Source organism: Centruroides vittatus, unplaced genomic scaffold (assembly GCF_030686945.1).
Source record: "Centruroides vittatus isolate TY-2023 unplaced genomic scaffold, ASM3068694v2 contig_538, whole genome shotgun sequence".
In the NCBI taxonomy this organism is placed as follows: Eukaryota; Metazoa; Arthropoda; class Arachnida; order Scorpiones; family Buthidae; genus Centruroides; species Centruroides vittatus.
Window position 1 is genome coordinate 176220 of NW_027122316.1, and position 19635 is coordinate 195854.

The window sequence follows — 19635 nt, forward strand, 5'->3', positions numbered from 1 at the left end:
GAAACGTCGTTTAAACAAACCTGAAGTATGTCAGCTGCAAACACAACTGAATGAACACAGCCGGACTGATCTTTTGTTTCTTAGAAAAACCTTTGCCGTAATTGTCAAACATAAAAACATTGAGTTCCAGCGAGTCGATTAATCTGAAAATAATGTTTACAGAGAACATCTATACGTCCTTCGGATAATAAGTGTTTTTAAAGATATAAAATATAATAGCAATACAGTAATATGTTTCCATACAAAATCATTGACACGGAATCATTGCATTTCGTATTTATTTATCATTTAATCCTTCAAGATATATACAGTATTTTGAATAGAATAAAAATTTATTAATACGAAATAATTTAAGAGATGCAGCTTAAAATTGACTGTCCGAAAAATAAAGACAGCTCGATATTTAGATTCGGCAAATTAATTATAATCCCTGATTTCACGCCATTGTCCGAGGTAAATTCTTAACTGACTAAGAGAAAACTGAAATTCTTTGCTCGTACACGTGAAAATTATTCGGCAAAAGTAATTATTAGAAAATAAAATCGGTCATCCTGTGTAATAGCTGTTTTATTGAACTAGGAGATCAACACAGTCAAAATAAATCAACAGGACGCCGTTCTAAGCTTAGAAACAAGGCAAGAGGAGCCATTGTTCGCCAGATCGCTAGCTACAACATCATTTCGGAAGTTAGCAGCAACGCCCGAGTGTAATGTTGAAAAATCAACTATTGGAGGAGTTGTGCAGATATGCCAGCATCTTCTTTACCAGCGAAGAAGAACTGCTCCATTATCATCCTACTCACAAAGGGAGACATTTACTATGGGGCAAGTAAAAAAATGAGCTGGACAGACACATACAAAGAAATTAACCATGGTGACGAGAAAAAATTTACCGTTGATAGTCTAACTGGTTGGATCCACCACTATTAAGATAATTTGGAAAAGAAAGATGGATTATATTCCAAATCAGAACAAGCCACCATCTTATTGTGATTTGGAATGGTTATAGTTTGCAGGAAAGACTACACCTGCGTTTTACAAGGACGTAAAAGGCAAGTGATTATCAAGACACGTTGAAAAGCAATCTTAACATGCACGTCATGCCTTCTACAGAACAAATTGTTCAGAATCTATGGTTCTTTCAATACGACAATGCTCCCATTCACACGTATGAATGATTTTTAGCTAATAGGGTGCCTATTATTGATTGGCCGGCTCTATCTCCCGATCTTAATCTGTCGGAAAACTTTTGAAGGAATCTGGCTAGAGCTGGATACGCAAAAAATATGCAACAATATAATACTATGGAGGACCCGCAACAAGCGTTAATTCTTTTTGCCAAGTGTTCCGTGTAAAAAATTTTATAACGGAAATAAATCAGAGTCTTCATACTTAAGAAATGCGCTTAATTATTATTCGCCGATAGTCAAAATTAGAGTAACTTACGCGTCTGTGACGGCCGATGCCTTTTTGAACTCTTCTGCCAGAGGTTCACTGATATTCCACGTAAGTCTTCTAATTGACACGCGATCGTCCGCTACTCGTCTGATAACCGCAGAGAGCCACGGCTGATCATCTTTCCTGTAAGTACAGTAATCACTTCGCTTCCATTTTTTATATTTAACCAAAAGATAAAAACGACTTACAAGAAATCCAAAAATTCTTCACAAAATCTTAAAACCGTAATTCCTTCCGACACCGAATGTTCGATCACAATTCCGTTCACACCATTTTTGGTTACGATAAACTACAGAACGGCAACAGTAAATAATTAGGCATCGATTATATGCGATGTTTTATAAGCAAATTAAAGGGATATAGTTAATTTAGAATTTTTCTTTTAATCAAATTGAAATTCAAATTTACGAAAAAGCAAAATGATAATAAGGAAAAATTAATACAAAAGTAAGCATTGATTCTTTTGTGTTTGTATACAAACTGCTCGATACACATCGGTCCTTTCTGTTACTTGTTTGCAGCGAATAAATTTTACCTGAATAAATTTATCGAACCATCTGTTACCGGAGGAATGTCCACTTTTATTGCCGTGAAGGATGTGGTGGGCCATCTCTTCCAAACTCTCGTTCAAAAACTTCTTCGATCTCGTTTGTTTCCTCACCCCATCTTTCGATTCGTTTATGCACACCACATGTCTCAATAATTTGAATGGATTCTTTATTATTTTCATTCGCGTATTCGTAAATTTCAGTTAACGATCGAAGAGTTTTAATATCTAAGAAATGTTTGGCTTTGATCTCACTTCCGATCATCTGTTCTCTTATCCTTGCCCATTCTTTTCTATTGAGATCTGTGAGAATTCCCATTGGCGGGTAGTGCGGCTCCTGATTACTTAGCGCTTCGATTTTCTTCAGCTCTTTTACCGGAACGTCTTCTCTTGGATGACTTGATCCACCAGGTATCTTCATTTGAAATAAACGTCGAATATTTATAAATACAATTGTGAAAACATTGGCATGTATGAGTCTAATACCTAATGAAGCCGTTTAAATAATTAGTGATGTACAAAATTCAATTGAGATAAAAAAGTACTTTCTTATTATTAGAACCGTTTTGCATTAATGTGTATAATGCAAATGGAACCTTCTTAGAGAAGACACATTTACTAATTACTACAATATGCACTGCTAGCTAACAAAGATTCAACACCACAAAGGACGTTTCTATTGTTTTAATATCTACAGTCCTCCATAATGTTGAATTTTACGTGTTTAGCAATGTTTAACATATATATATATATATACTCGTTGTAACTTCTTAAAATTGATATAAATACAGTGTGGTGAAAATCCTTAGTCAAAGTTTAAAATGGCGGGTCAAAAATATAAAACCCAGACTGTTTCTACATAGGATCATATAAACGCCATTAAGAGTTGTTCGAAGTATCTAAGGAATCGTATAGAAAAGCACACAGGTAAAGTATACGTGTTTATTAAAACACTTGGACGTTGTTAGCCTCTATATTTTACTAGGTAAAAATATTGCTTCTGCATGTATTTTTGGTCTATCATTAAAATTTGTCTAAAACTTTTTCAAACACCCTGTACATAGCTCGTGTTTGAGGTAGGTCAAGATTACGGAACGTCGACTTTAAAATATTTCAGTTCTGTTTGTACAGATAACAACAAAACCACATAAACAAGTTACGAGGATAAGAATAAATGTTTAGAAATGTGCTTTGCAATACGAATATTAAATATACAAACTTTATAATTGTAATCTTCTCCCAGGTAATAATTCATATGCCTTTGTGTTCTTATTATATATACTTTATTATATAAATGTCTACTTGAACATATCGTATTTTTAAGACTTATAAGTTTTCTCAATTCGCAGAAACCGGAAACCACTACATTGGAGTAAAGATTAGGTTCTGGCTACTGTATAGACAGCCTGTAAAGGAAAGAAAAATGATAGTGGGATGAAGGGGAGGATGGAAGAGTGAAAGGAGATGGGTGTAAAGGGTTAATATCATCAGTTTTGTATAGAAATAATATATTTAATATAGCAGAAATTTTCAGCTAGATCGATACATACCTCCTGAGGATCAGCGAAAATTTGAAAGGGGTAAATAAAACTCAAGGGATCAATTGTAATTTGAAGGAAATATCACATACTTATCAACATTGTAAATCAGACATTGTATTTTATCAAGAATTTCGAATAAGGGTCGTGGGAAATTCATTTGCTGACATATTAATTTACTCGAAGTATTACAAAAAATAATGGGAAATAACAAAACTTTTAAATCAATCGATTGAAACGAATATTTTCCATATGAGGCCAAGGCAAAAAAGGCTGTGAACTCCTGTAATGGAGATTAGCATTGATAAAGAGTGATTAAAATGAGCCTATAGAGAAGTAAATTTATTGTAATATATCTAATAATAAAGCAGTCTCAAAATATTGGAAAGTTACAAGGACAACTAATGAAATTGTTATAACAAAAGTTATTTATACCGATGGAGTTGGTTTCTATTTCATTCACTTAATTGTATTATAAAAAATACCCGAAAAATAATGACACGAAATTGTTTTTTTTTTCATTACCTGATTGTTGCAGGCCACAATGAAATATCTGCCGCCTTCTCTAAAAACGTGCTGGTCTTTAATCGCGCCCGGTCTTCCGTAAGCCGTGAAGAAGTGATGATACGTGGCCATGGAAAGCGCATTCTCTTTCCCTCGTCCTCCAGCAAATTCCTGGTTCAATTTACCATTACAATAATTCAAATGTATCATTTTACTAATACATTTTACCATTTCCTTAACTGTTTTCTTGTTATTAATGTGTATTTACGTGTCAACTTTTTCCTTGAACATAAGCGAAAAGATGATAAATTTCCCAATGAATCTAAAAAATAATACACAATCATCAATAAGACAAATTACTTAGAAATGACTATTTCGCGAGAAACCATTACCATCTTTCGTCATCCGTTGTGAATTCTTGCTTCGGCAGCAGGAAGGACGAACTGGAGTTGATGGGGAGAGGCAAAGAAATTTTTAAATACATATCGTTCATACAGAATCCAGTTACCTGCAAAAGCGTTTATTATTATTTCCACTAAAACTTTTTATCGAGAAAGAAGAAAAACTCAACTAATTTTTTTTGCTTTCTGCATATTTCTTCAAAAACCCTTGCAGCCTTTGCATTTTCTTTGACTTTTGATATTCTTCCACCAATCTACGAGCTTCTTCGTATCTGTCACCGGGGACAATTGCTTCGATTCCTTCCAAGAATCTGTTTAGAGTGAAAAAGAGCTCGGGAACCAGCGGCTTTGGCCGTTTCTACAAGAGAAAGTGAATTTTCGAACGTAAATGCACCGTGGTTATTGAATCCATCGTCAATTACGTTACGAAATATAAAATCCTTTATCACAATTGATGATTTAGACTCACACTTTCTTTCATTTCAGTCATTTTTACTTTCTGTAGAAGAAGCTCGGTCTGAAACAATTTGCCGAAGACAATGAGAAGTTGAAACAATGAGAGTCGGTTGTTGCACAATACTAATGCGCATGATACATTTCTAACACAATTCCTTACTACATATATACAGTTTTTTCTATTTACACTATACGTATATACATGTATGTATGTATAATATGTGTTAAACAGTATTATATATCTGATGTTTTGTTATATTTTTTATTCAAACAAAAACATTTGGGATGTAAAAACTTTCGCCAAGTAAAAACTTATGACAATTTAGACGACACTCAAAATTCTTTTTAGTTTTCCTTTGGTAAAGATAAGCTTGGCGCTCGAAAAAGAAATGTAGAAACGAGTAATACAGGTAAAAATCTTGCGGTTGTCATTTGAATAAAATTCATTTGTCTCCATACAATATTAGCTTAATAAGTATAGTACCAAATTTCGGGTGGAATTTTTTTAGTATAGAATTTTCTTTGATAAGTTCATGCTTCTTCTAATAATGTTTAAAATATTGTAAATTAATTACAGTGAGTTTTATTGGACGTCCAACTAAGAGGTTTACCGAAAGTTGGACAAACTGGGACAATGGGGAAGGGAGGTAAAAATTTTAAGGAAAATGGACATAATTTATGGACAGCTTCTCGTGGATAAAATGTAAATGAAAAGAATTTACTTGTAATCTACATCATAAATATGATCTATTAGTTTGTATTATCAGTCACATCAGCTTTGATCATATTTACGTTAGATACAGGTATAGGACAAAATAATAGGAACACCTGTGAAATAATGCAAAATATTTATTAGTAGGGAGTTTGGCCAACATTGGCCTGAATTACAGCTTGTATCTGACGTGGGATTGAGAAATAAAGGTCGTGCAGACAGTTTAAGGGAATTCGCAGCCATTCCTCCGGCAGAGCAGTCTCGAAGACGGCCGGATGGCCGAGCGGTAAAGGTGGCAGCCTACCGCTCTGGGGGACCCGGGATCGAATCCGAACGGGTCGAATAATCCCCAGGAATTTTTCGGGGGGTGGTCCGTTCGGATATGTCGGGCCCCGTCCCTCACCACCCGGTCGCCCCATTGTGGGCCTGGCCGAACCCATAATGGGCCTACTAAAAGAGGCCCTCTTAGTGCCCACAGGGCGGAAAGAGTTTAAAAAAAAAAAAAAAAAAAGAGCAGTCTCGAGTTCAGATAGTGTGCGTGGAGGAGGAAACTGAGCACGGACTTTGTCCTCTAAAAAACCCCACACAGGCTCAATGACGTTGAGATCGGGGAACTGAGAACACCACGTGAGATGTTCCACTTCATCATTATGCTGATTCAACCATGTTTGAATACAGCGAGCCGCGTGTACAGGGGCATTGTCATCATGGAATAGAGGATGTTCTCCAGGAAACAGAGCATGAAGCATAGGGTGTAAATGATCTACGAGAATACTGCGATAATGCTCGCCTCTGACTTTCTCCCTCGGGCCTACGAGTGGCCCCAAGCCACGCCACGATATCACTCTCCACAGCATCACAGAGTCCCCTCCATGCTTCACAGTAGGAACCAGACAGTGAACATGAAATGCCTCTGCCAGTGTTCACCAGACGAACACACGTCCGGAGGTCTGAAACAATGTAAATAACGATTCATCAGGCCAGGTGACCTGTTCCCATTGCTGTTATGTTCAGTTTCGGTAATTTTGGCACCACTGTCGTCGCTTCATAGCATTCTACGGCGATACTAACGGCTTTAGGATGGCTACTCGGCCATGAATGCTCGCAGCATGCAGCTCCCATTGAATAGTTTTGGTGGATACGGGGTTCTGGAGATGAGTGTTTATCTCGGAAATTATCTGTGGCAGTGTAGTCTTACATTTTCAGGCGACTATCTTCTTCAACGCTCGTCTATCACGGTTGGTCAAACTTCGACTTTTGACCACTGTTCTGCTTCGCAGAAGACACCTTTCCCAGTTTTGTGTAGGCTGTCATAACCCTTGACACGTTGAACCTCAAAACACCCATAAAGTTGGCTGTTCTAGACAGGGACGCTCAGCGAGGCAAGCTCCAATAAAAGCCTCTTTGTGCGTTGGACAGGTCAGACATAATGGTGCTTTGCTGGGAACAGAATTTTCTCCTGCAACTGTAACACTGCCAAATGCTCGACTGATACCTTCCCTTTCACCACCACTGGATGGAAGACTGTTGCGACACGTGGCAGGGCTGTATTGGATGGTCGAAGTACAACACATTTTGAAAGGAATGTTCTTATTATTTTGTCCTATACCTGTAAGTTCGTGGTGTGAATAGGACAAATGAACACGCCGTTTTGGATGCTCTACTTTAGCGATTTTTATTAACTTTAAAGTTAAAAATTGTGACATCGTCATAATGCCGGGCTGCAATTTTTAATCATATTTTTTTATTTATTTTCTTTAAAATATAAGCTCTCCACTTCAAATTAGTATTGTAATGTACATCATACTTTTCCGTTAGCAATACAGTCGTGCCGGTCATCTATCTAATTCCTTTCAGGGGAGAATTTTTGTATTGGAATAACGTGACTTCCAGTTTTTACTGGATGTTCACGTATTAGTTAGTCAGGGCCTCCTGCACCTCCGCTTTCCATGCATGGTCTTGAATTTGAGTTTCTAACAATGTTCTTGAGATTAAGGATGGACAGACGGACAACAGTGTGAATTTTATAATTAATTGCCAGCTGACAAGATATAGAGGAAGAAATTCCATTGTCTTTGGAAGAAAATAATTTAAAGAAAAAAGGAAATATTAGTAAAAGCGTAGAGAAAACAGTAATATCCGAACATAATTAAAGAAAGAATAACAAATTGGAAAAAGTCTCGAAACCTACAACAACTTTTAATTAACGTTGTTTTCAGTTAATATACAGGGTAATTACAATTACACCGACCCTATTCAAACACCACTAGAACCCGTTCCACTTATCAGATTTTGATGAAACTTTGTTTAAATGCTGTACAGACCACGAGGAAAAGATTTGTACAATAAAACGTAGTTAAAACTTCGACCATCGGATAAATACGTGGTGCTTAAAAAACGAATACAAGTTAGAAACTAACTTTATTCAATCACAGAAACTGTTCAACGTATGATCTATAAACATTACCTGTTCAAATCGCATTACAGCGTATTCAATGGTAGCGCGAATAGTCTCCACGAATTTCGACAACATGGCGTATAATGCCGGCTTCGATTTAGGCAAAATCCTAATTCTTCCTTCATAAACACAATTTTTTAGGAATCCTCACAACCGGAAATCACAGGGATTCCGATCCAATAAATGAAAAGACAGGGAACTTAAAAGCTCTGGATAGTAGGTCTATTCGATCCTCGCCAAAGTTAGCACGAAGCAGTTCTTTGACTTGCTAATTTTGGAAACTTATCCATCTTGGATGAAAACGGTGCAAATATTTCCGATCCTGTTAAGCAGGAATGACTAACTGTTGAAGAATTTTACAGCAGGGCGCACTCCATTCATATTTTAGAGCCTTCAGGAGGGACATTATAAATGAAAAACGGCCTGAGAAAAAAATCGGTAGTAAATCCACACCATGCGGTCACGTAATCAGAATGAAATACTGTTAACACACAATGTTGGGCTGTAAGAAACACTCATATTGCAACTATTCTGATTATTCACAACTCACACGACACTGCTCGAGCACTTGTTGAAGAATATTGTGAACTGGAGACTGGGACGCGTGGAAACGGGAGTGCGTCGGTAATTCGACAGGTGTCCTTCCGGAAAAAGAGATCGACAGGTTGTGAAAAGCACTTGACAATGACTCGCAATTTTTGGCAACTGAGTGTCAACTTTCCCATCTAATTGTTGATAGTTGGAAGAGACCTCTGCTCCGAGACTCTCCAGGAATTTTTTCTAACGGGGACGTTTACAACAGTTTCGAACAACGAAAAAAAAAGGTTTTCTTTCATTAAAAATTCCCCCTTAAAAATCCGCAATCTCACAAAGACAAGTAAATTTTATCAAAGAGTTTTAGAGTAACAGCATGCTGTAAAGTAATAAAAGAAGAAAATGTGTTTATTTATATATATTACAATTTAGATTGTTCTAAAAATTTTATTTTTACATTAATTCCTGCCGAAGGCCCATTACGGGTTCCACGCGCTTAGAACACAGCGGTCGAGTAAGAGATGGCAACCGATATATCCCGTTCACCACATCTGATAAATTAGTGGGGTTTTTAAACCCGATCGGATTCTATGCCGGGCCAGACAGAGAAATAGAATGTAACCTTGCCCACGCGGCTTTCCGGCTTTACAAGTTGAAAAAAATGCAATTAACAAAAATCTATTAATATATACATATATACCACGTATAAACGGTAAATAAAAAACTATTAACATACAGCCAAAAATACAATATGTATTATCAAGGCATTATTGCGCAACAAACGATTCGCATTATTTCAACTTCAACAAAAGTCTCCGGCAAATTAACAAGTTGCAATTCCAGCTCCTTCTAGAAAAAATGACAGAAATAAAAGAAACTGTGAGTCTAAGTCGTCAATTAAGATAAAGAGTTTATATTTTGTATGGTAATTGACGATGCATTCAACAAGCATGATGCATTTGCATTTGAAAAATCATTTTCTTTTGTAGGAATTGCCGAAGCCGTCAGTTCCCGAGCTATCCGTAACTATAAACAGATTCTTGGAAGGAATCAGAGCAATTGTCCCCGGTGACAAATACGAGGAAGCTCGAAGATTGTTCGAAGATTATAAAAAGTCGGGAGAAATGCAAGAGCTCCAGGGGTTCTTGAAAAAATATGCAGAAAGCCATGAAAACTATGTAAGTGTTTCTTCTTCCTCGACCAGCCGTTTCAGTGGAAATAACAATATACATCTTTGCAGGTGACCGAGTTCTGGCTGGACGATATGTATTTGAAAAATCCTTTGCCTCTCCCCATCAACTCAAATCCGTTCTTTTTACTGCCGAAACAAGAATTCAAATCGGATGAAGAAAGATTTCGGTAATGGTTTCTCGTGAAATAATCATTTCTATCTAATTGTCTTATTAGTAATTGTGTATTATTTCTCAGATTCATTGCCAAATTTATTCTCTTCTCGCTGACGTTCAAGCAAAGAGTTGACAGGTAAATGGAAATTACAAACAAGAAATGAATTATTTACACATAAGAAACTGTGAATAAAATTACTCATTTGTTGCAGTGGGGAATTAAAACAAGAATTTTCTGGGGGACAAGGAAAAGGGAATGCGCTTTCCATGGCCACGTATCATCGCTTCTTCACGGCTTACAGAAGACCGGGCGCGATTAAAGACCAGCACATTTTTAGTGAAGGTAGCGGCAGACATATCATTGTGATCTGCAACAATCAGGTAAGGCTGGTGGCTAAACAGAAAAGTTTCATTCATTTTCCTTAAAACTTTCCGATATATAGAGCTTGAAATTTCCTTACGGCATGCATTGCATTAAATATTTTTTCCATATGCATACACTGCTATTCTCTATTATATTTAGTATTTCTATATAAAAACGTTGACTGTGTTAATCGGTATCTATAGATACCGATTAATTAACACAGTCACGACTTCAAGATTAAAATAGTTCAAAATTACATTTTTATACATACTTAAAAGGTACATTGTATTTTGTCGCTGATGCGTAGAGTACTTCATTTTCGGGATTTTCACAAACGTTATATTATGTTTTCCGTACAAATAGCGAACAAAGATTAACACTGTTGCCTAATGAAATTAGAATATCCAAGTTTCTAATGTCTAAATAGCGCCCTTATCCCGAAAAACGATTCTATTTTGGCACATTGGCCATCGCATCAATTCAATGCGATCCCTTTACATTTTAATACAGCCAATATGATATTAAGTGATTAAACGATAGTGGTTCTAATATGGCACACTTTCGTAAATGGACGAAAAGTATTAAATTGTGAATGAACTTCAGTAAAAGTTAACAGAAAAAATGATTTCGAAGTGACACCATACATTAATACAACACTTAACAAAATAGTGTATAGGAAAAACTACCTAATTGAAAAAGATTTCAGCTTATTTCGGTCTCCGACTATATTTTTCATGTAGTGGAACATAAAAATACTCGTTTAACAATTCAGAAATGAAATCTTTATAATCTTTTGTGATACCAAATGTGTTATTTTGTATAAATATCTTATATCTGTTTACATGCATAAAAAAACAATATCATTAAACTGTACAAGGTGACACGTAAGAACAGGCAATACTATTCTGAGTCGAACCCAATGCTATTTTTCTGTGTTTTCCATTTGTAGATGCACGTTCAGCTATATTTTCAGCATGTACTTTGTTAGACAAATCTTTTGTTCTTCAATACCTTCTTCCAGTTATTAAAGTAAATTTATACAATTCACTTTGTCTTTCTATACTCACGTAGGAATATTTAAATATTATCTATTTATCACAATACACTTTTCTTGACAGTTATTGTAACCTTCGGAATTTCCTGCTATCTGTAAAGATAGTACAAAGATATTAAAAAGTATACCTCTTTTGTTGACAAATTTTAAATACGAAGTATATACAGGATGATTGAAAAGGTATTAGACACCCTTTAAAGGTAAAAGAAGAATACAATGAAAAAAGCAATTTTTACTTGTGAACATATCTATTATAGCCGCAAACACTCGAGTATTCTAACAAACACGATGCATTCCTTTGTGATTCTTCCTGTACTTTGGACAATTCTGCTGGTGTTCACGGCTTTATGTTCTTAGGTAAAATTACTTTGTTTATGTATTACTGCCCTACCTTTAAAGTTTGTAGAAGACTTTCGAATCACGCTGCATATATATTAATTTTAATAAGATACTCATGTGGTGTATTGTAGTAAATACGTGCTGTATTATGCTTATTTGTGGTAATTAGAGAATGTATATTCTCGAAGATGTTATAATTTGCATTATTTATATTACCACAGAACCATTCCAGTGTTAAAAAAACTATTTACTTTATTTGATTTTCATTTCGTACTTAATTAATTCTAATTTCATGCGTTTATTAGATATTAGATTGATACAAGCTGATGTTTCACAACTGTACTTTTAAATTTTTAACAGTTATTTGTGTTGGTGATACCGGGTAGAATAGCTCTTCCAAGCGAAAAAGCGCTGGTAGAAAAACTCCAGAAAATCCAGGTTCTCAGTAGGCTGGAGCCACACTACCCGCCAGTGGGGATTCTCACAGCTCTCAATCGAAAAGAATGGGCAAGGATAAGAGAACAAATGATCGAAAGTGAGATCAAAACCTAACATTTTTTAGATATTAAAAATCCTCGATCGCTAACTTAAATTTACGAATACGCAGATGAAAATAATAAAGAATCCGTTCAGATTATTGAAAATTGTCTGTTCGTGGTGTGCATGGACGAATGGAACGACGGGGTGAGGAAAGAAATGAGATCGAAGAGCTTTTCGGATCAGAGGTTGGAAGAGATGGCCCATCACATCCTTCACGGCAATAAAAGTGGACATTCCTCCGGTAACAGATGGTTCGATAAATTTATTCAGGTAAAATTTATTCATTGCGAACAAGTAACAGAAAAGACCGATGTGTATCGAGCAGTTTCTATACAAAAGAATCAATGCTTACTTTTGTATTAATTTTTCCTTATTATCATTTTGTTTTTTCATAAATCTGAATTTCACTTTGATTAAAGTAAAAAGTCTAAGTTAAGTACATTCCTCTACAACATTGAACATAAATCGATGCCTAATTATTTACTATTGCCGTTCTGTAGTTTATCGTGACCGAAAATGGCGTGAACGGAATTGTAATCGAACATTCGGTGTCGGAAGGGATTACGGTTTTAAGATTCTGCGAAGAATTCCTGGATTTCTTGTAAGATTGTTTTATCTCTTGAATTAAATATTTGTAATGGAACTGAAGTGTTTATAATTCTTGCAGGAAAAAAGAGCAGCCGAAGAGATCGTCCGACGATCTGTTGACCGTCAGAAGACTGATTTGGGTCCTTAATGAAACTGTTGAAAAAGAGATCAAAAATGCGTCGGCCGTCACAGACGCGTAAGATACCGTAATTTTGACCATCCGCCATAATCATTTTTATTGACGCGTAGATAACGACAAGAAACGCCAGTTCATTCTTTGCCTATGTTCAGTATCGTAACTGCTTAGAAGTTTTCTTACGTAAATCCTCGTAAATTCACTAAGTATGCGGTGTTTATGTTTGAAGAGACTTTTATTTACAGAAAATTACCATAATTAGATACTGATCTACCATTTAGTAGATTTTTTCGATTCTTTCAATCGAGAAATGTTGCGGAATCTATTATTATTTTTGAAGGAAAATTCCATTGTAATCACAAACAAACGTTGCAGCAAACTCGGTTCAATCTTCTGTTCTTTTTAAGAAATTCTTTGACAAATGCAACTTCTCAAAATATTTGTTATTTAATTTATTTGTCACTTCAGCACAGTTCATTAAGAGCGTAAAATAATTTCCTGTTATTTCTGGATCATATCCAATCGTTTAACTAGATTTTCACGTGGTTTCTGTGAGATTCTAGCTTTGACTGCTTATGTTCGAAACGAAAACTGTACGTAAGAAAATATACGTACGATAGTGTTGGACAGTAATTTTTAAATGGTAACTAAGATCGTTACAAAATTCGATCCCGTACAGTTTAATTTAATAATTAAAAATATATAATTTTTTATAATTTTTTTACTCACGTTTCAGGAACTTCGTGTTAACTCTCCACCCGTTGTAAATACGTAGTTATGATACACTGTTATTTAAATACTGATTAATAAAATCGATATATAGGCTACGTGAGTCAAAAGGATGAAACGAAACACTGCTGTAAAGTTTGTCTTAGACAAACTTTACAGCAGTGTTTTATTCGATACTAAAAGACAATTATGCTAGACGGACGTATAAATATTCTCTGTAAACATTATTTTCAGATTAATCGACACGCTGGAACTCAATATTTTTATATTTGACAATTACGGCAAAGGTTTTCCGAAGAAACAAAAAATCAGTCCGGATGTGTTCATTCAGTTGTGTTTGCAGTTGACATACTACAGGTTTATTTAAATGGTGTTTCTCTTTTCTTTAACACCTATTTCAGTGTTAAAAAATCAACGATGTTGTTATTTTCTCTACAGAATGCATGGCAAAGTGACGGCCACTTACGAAAGTGCCGCATTAAGGAAGTTCAGATTCGGTCGCATCGACAATATCCGCGCTTCCAGCCAAGAGGCTTTGGATTTCTCAAAGTCCATGTTAGATCCTTCTTTGAGTCAGGTCAGTCGAATTCAAACCTATCAATTGTGATAAAACCCTGATTCAAATTGACTCTTTTGCTATCTTTAGGCAGAAAAATGGGTTAAATTCCAAAAAGCCGTGAAAAAGCAAACCGAAATTCTACTCTACGTAAGTAGTAAAGAGCTGGAAACGAATCAAAATAATTAGCAATTTTATAATTGTGATAATATGTGCTATTGTTCAGACAATCAACGGAGAAGGACCTGATAACCATCTTCTGTGCTTAAAGGAAATGGCTGCTCTGCACGGCTTAGAGGAACCCGCCCTTTATAAAACAGATTATTACAAAGAGTTCTTGAATTTCCGTTTATCGACCAGTCAGGTCGGGCATCTTTCTGTGCATTTAGTAAGTGTTACCGAGTGGAAGAAAGTTAATTGATTGGCTTTTTGTAGCTTCCCACGACCTACGATATCGTAGTCGGATACGGTCCTGTAGTGCCCGACGGATACGGATGTTCGTATAATCCACAGGAGAGTCGTATCGTCTTTTGCATTTCTTCGTTCAAAAACGACCCCTCGACGGACTCGGAGAAGTTTGCACAAAACCTGCAAGTGAGCTTGATGGAGTTGAAGGAGCTTTGCGAGAGTGTGAAGACTGCAGTTTCCACCAGGTTGTTCTTAGTTGTTTAACAATACGTTCGTGTTTTAGACAATTGAATTACTCACGTGGTATTCTTTTAGCTCACCGACAAAGGCTGCAGTTAAAGCCGAAGCAAAGTAATCGAATGAAGGAAAATATTGGACAGATCGGATGTTTTCGGTTTAAGCTTCAAAATTGTAATATATGATTGAAATTTGATTTAATAAATTTCACAAAAACTTTCGTTGTTCGTTTTATTTATCCGACCGTAATTTACGGAGTGTAGTTTTTCAATTAGGTTCTTAATAAGGTAGATCTGCCGTTTTCATAAAGTGGTGATATAAGAAAAGTGACGACAGTTTACTATATTTTGATACAATACGAATAATATTTCACATAAGAAAATTAATATAAATTCTTTATATTATCGATTTTCCTGAATATTAAAGAGTTCAGTAACTTTCTTTAAAAAGTTCTTATTGCATGCCCACAATTGGTTCAATGGGTCTGACGGTCGGTGAGATACGGAGCCCGACGTATTCTGAAAAATTTCTGAAGAGTTTTCGATTTTTCCAGATTCGATTCCCAACATGACGGGTGACCCAAAGTTGTGTCTTATATTGTACTCGCAGTTAGTATCAGTTTTAGAATGAACTGGTTCCATACGTTTCGGTTTACACATTGATCAAGTTATTTGGTTGATTTCAACTCACCACACCGCATTCTATGGGCGCTTTCTCATTGCTGCCCATGTCGTTTCTTATATCACTTTCCTTCTATCTATGATGTTAGCATTAACGAGCTTTAGAAATCAAAGTACGATTTTAAAATCATATAACGCAAAACGTTAGGATACTTGTCATGTTTTAATCTCACTTCGGAAAATATGATTAATAAAAGAAAAGTGATCATGTACGGTAGAAACTCAATCCCACGCAGTTAATGAGATTCGTCTTATTTTTCCTTGCCCAATTTCAAACTCCTCTCTTCACTAACTCTACCGTTTTTCCACCTCTATTCTGTAGAGAAGGGGGAGAATAACAGTAGGTCCAATATCATTACATGGTGAAACAAGACAAGTCTCTGAGTTAGGAGAAGGGCTTCCAAAAAGTGGTAAAGAATAAGAGATAATTAATTGAAGTAGAACAAGACGAGGATTTGTCTGAACTGCATTTAATTAAACACAGAGATATCGTAATTGGGAAAAGGGAGTAATTTGAACGAATTTAAAAGTCCTACAAAAACATATTCTCTGGACAGCTGTTGGCCTAAAATCAAGCTGAGAAAATCATCTTAAAAATTGAAAAGTACATTTTAAAAAGACTCCATTAAGTTTGTAAAAAATTTCTTAACATTTTTCAAAGCAAAGACAAACTCTTTTGTAACAGTCTATTTTATTTACAAACGACAGCCTCGCATCTTATAGTAGTGAAATGTCAATAATACAAACTGAAATTGAAGTAAGGTATTTGTAGCAAATCGAATATTGCCGAACCGCGCTGGAAATTGTTAGTTACTCAACCCTTTAATATTGGTGAAAAGCGATAACATAAAGAATTCATATTAATTTTTCTTCTGTCAAACGTCTTCGTATTGTGTCAAAATATAGTAAACTGCCGTCACTTTTCTTATATCACCTCTTTATGAAAACGGCAGATCTACCTTATTAAGAACCTAATTGAAAAACTGTACATTCCGTAAACTACGGTCGGGTGAATAAAACGAACAACGAAAGTTTTCGTGAAATTTACTAAATCAATTTTAAGTCATTATTAAACAATGCTGAAGCAGAAACTCTGCAGCGTAAACCGAAAACATCCGATTAGTATAATATTTCTCTTCACTTAATTACTTTGCTTCGGCTTTAACTGCAGCCTTTGTCGGTGAGCTAAAAGAACACCACGTGAGTAATTCAATTGTATAAAACACGAACGAATTGTTAAACAACAAAGAACAACCTGGTGGAAACTGCAGTCTTCACACTCTCACAAAGCCCCTTCAACTCCATCAAGCTCACTTGCAGGTTCTGTGCAAACTTCTCCGAATCCATCGGAGGAACATCTTCGAACGAAGATATGCAAAAGACGATACGACGCTCCTGTGGATTGTACTAACATCCGTATCCGTCGGGCACTACAGGACCGTATCCGACTACGATGTCGTAGGTTGTGGGAAGCTACAAAAAGCCAATCAATGACTTTTCTTCCACTCGCTAACACTTAGTCAATGCATACAAAGAGGCCTGACTTGACTGGTCGATAAGCGGAAATTCAGGAATTGAGTTCCAGCGTGTCGATTAATCTGAAAATAATATTTACAGAGAATATTTATACGTCCGTCGAACGTAATTGTCTTTAAGTATCAAACGAAACACTCGTTTCATCCTTTTGACTCACGCTGCATATATATCGATTTGATTAATTGGTAATTTAACAATAATGAGTGCCATAATTTCGTAGGTACGAATGGACAATTAACATAAGGTTCCTGAAATGTCAATCAAAAAATGATTTAAAAAATTACTTGTTTTCAAATATTAAATTATGCTGGGGAAAGTCCAATTTCGTAATGTTCTTGGTTAAAAATAACCGACGCTTTCTATTATCCGTATTTTTTCTTACATGTATATGTATAATCGAAATGGGTTGATAATAATAATAATAATAATAATAATAATCAGCGCAGAGCCCAAACGGTTAGGAGTTGAAAGTTGAAATTTGGTACACAGTTAGGGTACGTCACGAGAATGCACACTAAGAAGGGATTTTTCGAAATACCCCTCTACGGGGGAAGTGTTAAGAGAAAGCGACGTGCAAGATTTACAGGCGCAGATGCGGATTTCTGCGTCTTTGCAGGAAATCGAACATCTTTTTAGACCCATCTAAAAATTCTCTAATTAGTCTGGAAACAAGGGGACTCAATTCTTGCATTTTGTGAAAACGGGTAAGATTGGCTGTAATGTAATAATCTTAATCTTCGCTAAAGTTACTTTTTACCCAAGCAACATCGGGTTTATCTTCTACTATATATATATTTTGTTTCAAATATGGGTAGTCAAAGCGAAATACTTACAGAAACCGCGTGGAAATCTAGTTATACGATTGGCTATGATCCACAAATAATAGGAAGTTGTTTTACGCTCTTAATGAACTGTGTTAAAGTGACAAATAAATTAAATAACAAATATTTTGAGAAGTTGCATTTGTCAAAGAGTTTCTTAAAAAGAACAGAAGATTGAGGCGAGATTGCGGCAACGTTTGTTTGTGATTACAACGGAATTTTTCTCTAGAAATAATAATAGTTTACGCAACATTTCTCGATTGTAAGAATCAAAAGAATCTACTAAATGATGGATCAATATCTCAATTTTCTGTAAATAAAAGTCTTTTCAAACATAAACACCACATACTTAGTGAGTTTACGAGGTTTTACGTATAAAATCTTCTAAGCAGTTACGATACTGAACATAGGCAAAGAATAAACTGACGTTTCTTGTTACCTACACGTCAATAAAAATTATTATTGGCGGATGGCAAAAACTGCGGTATCTTACGTGTCTCTGATGGCTGATACATTTTTGATCTCTTCTTCAACAGTTTCATTAAGGACTCAAATCAGTCTTCTGACGGTCAACAAATCGTCGGACGATCTCTTCGGCTGCTCTTTCTTCCTGCAACAATTATAAACACTTCACTTCCATTACAAATACTTAATTCAAGAGATAACAATCTTACACAAAATCCAGAAATTCTTCACAGAATCTTAAAACCGTATTCCCTTCGGACACCGAATGTTCCATCACCATTCCCTTCACACCATTTTTGGTCACGATAAACTACAGAACGGCAACAGTAAACAATCATGCATCAATTTATGTACGATGTTGTAGAGGAATGTACTTAACTTAGAATTTTTACTTTAATCAAATTGAAAGTCAGATTTATGAAAAAGCAAAATGAAAATCAAATGAATTTAATATAAAAGAAAGAGTCCGTTCTTTTGTATTCGTATACAAACTACGCGATATACTTTGGTTAGAATATAAAGAAACGCAACTACGAAAGAGTAAACATCGAAAATATAAGTCGTATTGTGTGATTACTTCTGTCTATTCAGGTACTACAATTTATTTTTGAATGTATTTACTGGTAGATATATTTATTCGTATCAAATTATGCTGCACGTGAAAGTATCTTTTCGAAAGTATTTTAAAATGAAAGCGTACAATTGAAAATTATCGACCTTTTCTGTTCTTTGTTATCAATAAATAAATTTTACCTGAATAAATTTATCGAACCATCTGTTATCGGTGGATTGTCCACTTTTATTGCCGTGAAAAATGTGGTGGACCATCTCTTCCAAACTCTGCTCCGAAACTTCTTCGATGTCGTTTATTTACTCAACCCTTCGTTCGATTCGTCCATGCACACCACAAACAAACAATTTTCAATAATCTGAATGGATTCTCTATTATTTTCATCTGCGTATTCGTAAATTTGAGTTTGCGATCGAGGATTTTTAATATCTAAAAAATGTTTGGCTTTGATCTCACGTTTGATCATTTGTTCTGTTATCCTTTCCCATTCTTTTTGATTGAGAGCTGTGAGATTCCCCACTGGCGGGTAGTGTGGCTCCAGCCTACTGAGAACATGGATTTTCTGGAGTTTTTCTACCAGCGCATTTTCGCTTTGAAGAGCTATTCTACCCGTTATCATCAATACAATAACTGTTAACAATTTAAAAGTACAATTATG

At 35.5% G+C, this 19635-nt stretch overlaps 3 protein-coding genes across 5 annotated transcripts in view; 1 reads left to right on the plus strand and 2 right to left on the minus strand.

The window, feature by feature from the left end:
• Positions 1-15078, plus strand: part of LOC136978428 (uncharacterized) — a 38149-nt gene extending 23071 nt beyond the window's left edge. The window contains exons 15-31 of the mRNA XM_067274127.1: positions 5763-5901; positions 7035-7226; positions 9451-9486; positions 9597-9785; positions 9848-9966; positions 10036-10089; positions 10166-10334; positions 12071-12245; positions 12318-12520; positions 12751-12851; positions 12918-13034; positions 13938-14060; positions 14142-14280; positions 14350-14409; positions 14486-14623; positions 14695-14912; positions 14983-15078. Coding sequence (XP_067130228.1) covers positions 5763-5901; positions 7035-7226; positions 9451-9486; positions 9597-9785; positions 9848-9966; positions 10036-10089; positions 10166-10334; positions 12071-12245; positions 12318-12520; positions 12751-12851; positions 12918-13034; positions 13938-14060; positions 14142-14280; positions 14350-14409; positions 14486-14623; positions 14695-14912; positions 14983-15022 — 2212 coding nt within the window. The 3' untranslated portion in view covers positions 15023-15078. The remainder of the gene's footprint in view (positions 1-5762; positions 5902-7034; positions 7227-9450; positions 9487-9596; positions 9786-9847; positions 9967-10035; positions 10090-10165; positions 10335-12070; positions 12246-12317; positions 12521-12750; positions 12852-12917; positions 13035-13937; positions 14061-14141; positions 14281-14349; positions 14410-14485; positions 14624-14694; positions 14913-14982) is intronic.
• LOC136978445 (choline O-acetyltransferase-like) overlaps positions 1-19635 on the minus strand; it is a 221724-nt gene that overhangs the window by 42288 nt on the left and 159801 nt on the right. The window contains exons 13-14 of one of the 3 annotated variants that reach the window (XM_067274147.1): positions 16840-17057; positions 16647-16769 (exon numbers count right to left, since the gene is read on the minus strand). The exons of 1 other annotated variant lie outside the window; for it this stretch is intronic. The gene's annotated coding sequence lies outside the window, so the exon portion shown is untranslated. Of the gene's footprint in view, positions 1-16646; positions 16770-16839; positions 17058-19635 lie in introns of those variants that run through there. One more of the 3 variants, XM_067274150.1, reaches the window with a different exon arrangement.
• On the minus strand, positions 63-19514 carry LOC136978448 (carnitine O-acetyltransferase-like). Its single transcript, XM_067274154.1, has 6 exons — positions 19434-19514; positions 19160-19361; positions 18616-18716; positions 18455-18551; positions 1446-1465; positions 63-143 (listed from the first exon to the last, which is right to left on the minus strand). Exons 2-4 carry the CDS (start codon positions 19232-19234, stop codon positions 18491-18493), a joined length of 237 nt encoding a protein of 78 aa, XP_067130255.1. The 5' UTR covers positions 19235-19361; positions 19434-19514; the 3' UTR covers positions 63-143; positions 1446-1465; positions 18455-18490.

What these genes read in the sequence shown, in the direction of transcription:
- LOC136978448 (XM_067274154.1), bottom strand. Translation starts at nt 19,234, where the DNA reads ATGGTCCACCACATTTTTCACGGCAATAAAAGTGGACAATCCACCGAT. An exon ending in GGTTCGATAAATTTATTCAG is followed by an intron (nt 18,717 to 19,159) that starts GTAAAATTTATT and finishes GCCGTTCTGTAG; the next exon opens with TTTATCGTGACCAAAAATGG. An exon ending in GAAGAATTTCTGGATTTTGT is followed by an intron (nt 18,552 to 18,615) that starts GTAAGATTGTTA and finishes TAATTGTTGCAG; the next exon opens with GAAGAAAGAGCAGCCGAAGA.